This window comes from Hippocampus bargibanti, linkage group LG04, assembly GCF_051943395.1.
Source record: "Hippocampus bargibanti isolate YZ-2025 linkage group LG04, ASM5194339v1, whole genome shotgun sequence".
In the NCBI taxonomy this organism is placed as follows: Eukaryota; Metazoa; Chordata; class Actinopteri; order Syngnathiformes; family Syngnathidae; genus Hippocampus; species Hippocampus bargibanti.
In genome coordinates this window covers 23,244,421-23,248,207 of record NC_142737.1, presented here as the reverse complement: position 1 = coordinate 23,248,207, position 3,787 = coordinate 23,244,421, and the positions used below count along the sequence as shown (strand labels likewise).

General features: G+C 48.3%; 1 protein-coding gene across 10 annotated transcripts in view; it reads right to left on the bottom strand.

Moving 5' to 3' along the window:
• fbrsl1 (fibrosin like 1) overlaps nt 1-2,414 on the bottom strand; it is a 476,317-nt gene extending 473,903 nt beyond the window's left edge. For 6 of the 10 annotated variants that reach the window (XM_088994765.1, XM_088994768.1, XM_088994778.1 and 3 more), the window contains exon 1: nt 1,308-2,414. In XM_088994765.1, the coding sequence (XP_088850891.1) occupies nt 1,308-1,598 (291 nt within the window). In that variant the 5' untranslated portion in view covers nt 1,599-2,414. The remainder of the gene's footprint in view (nt 1-1,307) is intronic. The other 4 variants (XM_088994772.1, XM_088994767.1, XM_088994766.1 and 1 more) reach the window with 3 other exon arrangements.
• Between the last annotated feature and the right edge of the window lie 1,373 nt (nt 2,415-3,787).

Sequence of the window (3,787 nt, the reverse complement as noted above, 5' to 3'; positions counted from 1 at the left end):
ATGTCTTTATCAAAGACCCATAATTGTTTTTTTTTTCAGCTTAAAAATGACAAACCCTAATGCCATGGATATCAAAACAGTCACAAATCTGCCTTGTCAGTCATAGTGATGGCCCACTGGGAGTAAATATTTATTTTTCATTTGTCACTTATAGATAATAAGAGAATGTCACAAGAAAATGTCTTTCATTCCTTCAAACATTCTGCGAACGTTAGAAACATAAAGTAATTCCAGAAACAGTTATCTGAAACCTACCCATCAGCCTGCATCAGCCTGTAACAGATAACTGTTGACAGGGATGTTCATCAGCAAACAAAATGTCAAGAGTGCATTTACAACTTCGGGTGAAGGTGAGTATAAAACTATCCAAGCCATTTGAGACATGACAGCACCTGTTTGTTTTCCCTAATGACACCTATGCTGCCAGTGGGAAATGTCTCATTCACAACATAGCAAAATTTATTGGAGCAGTGGCAGGCAAACCTAAGTCATTTCTAAAGTGACACATTAAAAACCGAACTGCAGGATGTAACGAAGGTCACCTTGAACTTAGATTTTTTTAAGAACACGTTTAAATTAAGGATGTAGCCTATACATACAGTATGTATCATAAATTGAAACATGTCTGTTAATAAAAACAATATAAATGTCATGTCTTTCTGTATAACTTATAGTTTGAACAAGCAAAATCCAATGGGATGGGTTCAACATCACAATTATTAAGGACACTACAATTGTTCGCATTATTCTCTAATAAAGTGGAATCTGCCAAGATCAGGTCCAACGGTTATTTGCTGCTTTGAGAAGCATGGTACATTTGACTTTTCAACAGCACAGGCCTCATATGGACACTTTACAATTTGCAAATTTTAAGAGATTTAATTAGATAGCTTTTACAATATTTCACGCACACACACACACGCGCGCGCACACGCGCGCACACACACACACACACACACACACACACACACACGCACACGCGCGCGCGCGTACACACACACACACACGCACACGCGCGCGCGCGCACACACACACACACACACACACACACACACACACACACACACACACACACACGCACACGCGCGCGCGCGTACACACACACACACACGCACACGCGCGCGCGCGCACACACACACACACACACACACACACACACACACACACACACACACATACTCTCCTTTCTATTTTCCTGAGGCCCGGAGTGGAAAAAAGTTGAGACATCCATCAAGGAAGCAAAGATGTAATTTTTTGGTGAGGATGCACATGAACAGACACGAGGTAAGGATGGATTTCCTGCTTACCGCCAGACAATCCAGACTCATGAAACTGGCGATAGCAAATCCATCAATTATATCCTCTTCCTGAGAGCTGGACTCCCGTCTCTTCCGCCGAGGGGCGTGGGGGGCTCTTGCGGTCACAGCGGGGTGCGGCGCCCTTTTAGCGTGTCTCCTCGGACTGTGTCCCTCCCTATCGGAGGAGAACGGGGAGTTGGGGTCGGGGCTACACGGGTCCTTGCTCCCCGTATCACGTAGCCTTTGCACACTTTCCCGCTTGGGCCGGCATCTCCGATCCTTCTTCACTTTACCATCCATATTAGGAGTTGGGGTGCTTGGAGTGTCAAAACCAAAGCAAACAGAACTCCACGGGAGAATGTCGGTCTACGGCGTGGAATCACCAACAAACACAGTGAGCAATCCTAGACGGAGATGCAAAGACTGCAAATTACCGTGTGTAAATCAAGCCTTAAACACTCAACGACCTTGAGTAAAAAAGCACGCCAATCTCCATTACGGCAAGCAAACGTGCAAATAACAACACAGACGGGGGGCGGGGGTGAAGGCAAAAGCCACACGTTTTTGGTCACGAATCTGCACCGTGTCGATGCGCGATATGCTACTGCAGGTGCAAAATGGCAGATCCAGTTCAAAATCCGCGCATTTGACTCGCTTTGTAACTTTTGTTTCATCGGAAAACTGACAGGGCGCAAACGGCGATCCTCGCTGCGGGGCGCAAACAGTGCAGGGAAACCATGTCGTCGGCAGTTATTGTTTGCCCACCTCTTCGATCCATGATCCAATGTCAAAAAGAGCTCATTATACTATCCAATCCAGACCGAACTGCTGGTGGTCAACAGGGAAGTGATGCGTTCCTTCAGTAATCCCGCGTGTTGACTTTTGAGTTAATATTCCTCGCCGTGCTTCAGTGCGACGTGTGCGCAATATATCCTCAACGATCCGAAGCGTCAGAGTAAGACAGCGGTCCAGTGTACAATCAAACTCCATGCGGCACAGAAGCGGTCCATTCCAGCTCGAATCATGTTGGCTTAACCAAAAAATCCACTCAAGTCCGCCCCTTGGTTGCTCGATGGCTCATGGTGCTTGCTCTGTTTTCGCATAATAAGCGTTTGATAAGAGTCCTTAAAGCGAAAGGAGTGATTAAAATCTCCCTCTCTCTCTCTCTCTCTCTCTCTCTCTCTCTCTCTCTCTCTCTCTCTCTCTCTCTCTCTCTCTCTCTCTCTCTCTCTCTCTCTCTCTCTCTCTCTCTCTCTCTCTCTCTCTCTCTCTTCCCCCGCTCCCCCCATTGCACCCTTCCATCTGAAATGAAGGGACGTGACGGTTAATCTTAACAATTTCTTGGCTCCAACTTTGCAGAAAGGAGTTTGTGTTAAATACAACATAAATAAAAAAACACAAAATATTGTATCGCACTCTGGTTCTTATACACACGGAACTATTTTAGGCTGTCAGTCTGAAGTGATGACGTGTTGTACTTCCTGCAGCATTGTACATGTGTCCAAGCGCGCGGCGCAGGTGCGGCGCGCAACGTGCGACGGAGGACGACATGCACTCTTGAGTGCTTCCTTTCATTAGGACTGCTGAACAGCAAATGAGCCCTGAATACATGTGAGCAACTGCAAGATAACATTTAATCGTCTCTGCTTGATCTGTGAACAGATAAAATCTACAATGACTAAGAGAAAAGGCAGGGCTACCGATGCTAACACCAAAGCTAACGTCAGCCCTGTACCCCTTAATGCTGCTACTACAGGATGTGAAAGTGAAAATACTGTTTCTTTGCCTCCTGTATGTCGTCCAAAAGAAAGTCACGCCATGATTGTTGCTAATATGCACGATTACCTGGGGGGTGAACCTACTGCGGCTTCCAATGTGTAACGTCACTTGAGGCTCGAGGGCTGGGCTCGAGTGACGAAAGGAAAGCGGGGAGTGTGGATCCAAAATACACGGCGAGACAGATACTCGTATACAAAAGTCTTTACTGAGGCACGCATGAAAAAAAAGGACAGCAGGATGAGGTGACTGAGGGAGATCGGTGACAGCTGATCTGACGGCACGGAAGTAACAGGGTGGCTTTCAGAATACTCCGACGGCGCCTGAATGGCGCGATCGGTAGATATAGTCAGAAGGCACAATCAAGGGAATGACAATCAGCTGTGGGGACCCAGGTGCGTGATGATGGGAGGTGCCGTCTCCCGGGAGCAGCGGAGGAGGTGAAAGGAGGGGCGGGGCGCGCCCAGGACGGCGACGAGATGTGACAGTGCCCCCCCCTCAACGGACGCCTCTTGGCGGCCCACCAGGTTTGGAGGGGTGAGCCGCATGGAACGCCCGGATGAGAGATGGGTCGAGGATCCAGGCACGTGGGACCCACTGTCGTTCCTCCGGTCCATAGCCCTCCCAGTCGACCAGGTACTGCACTCCTCTGCCCATGCGCCTGGAGTCCATTATCTCCCGCACGGTGTAGACCGGTCCGTCGGCCAACATCC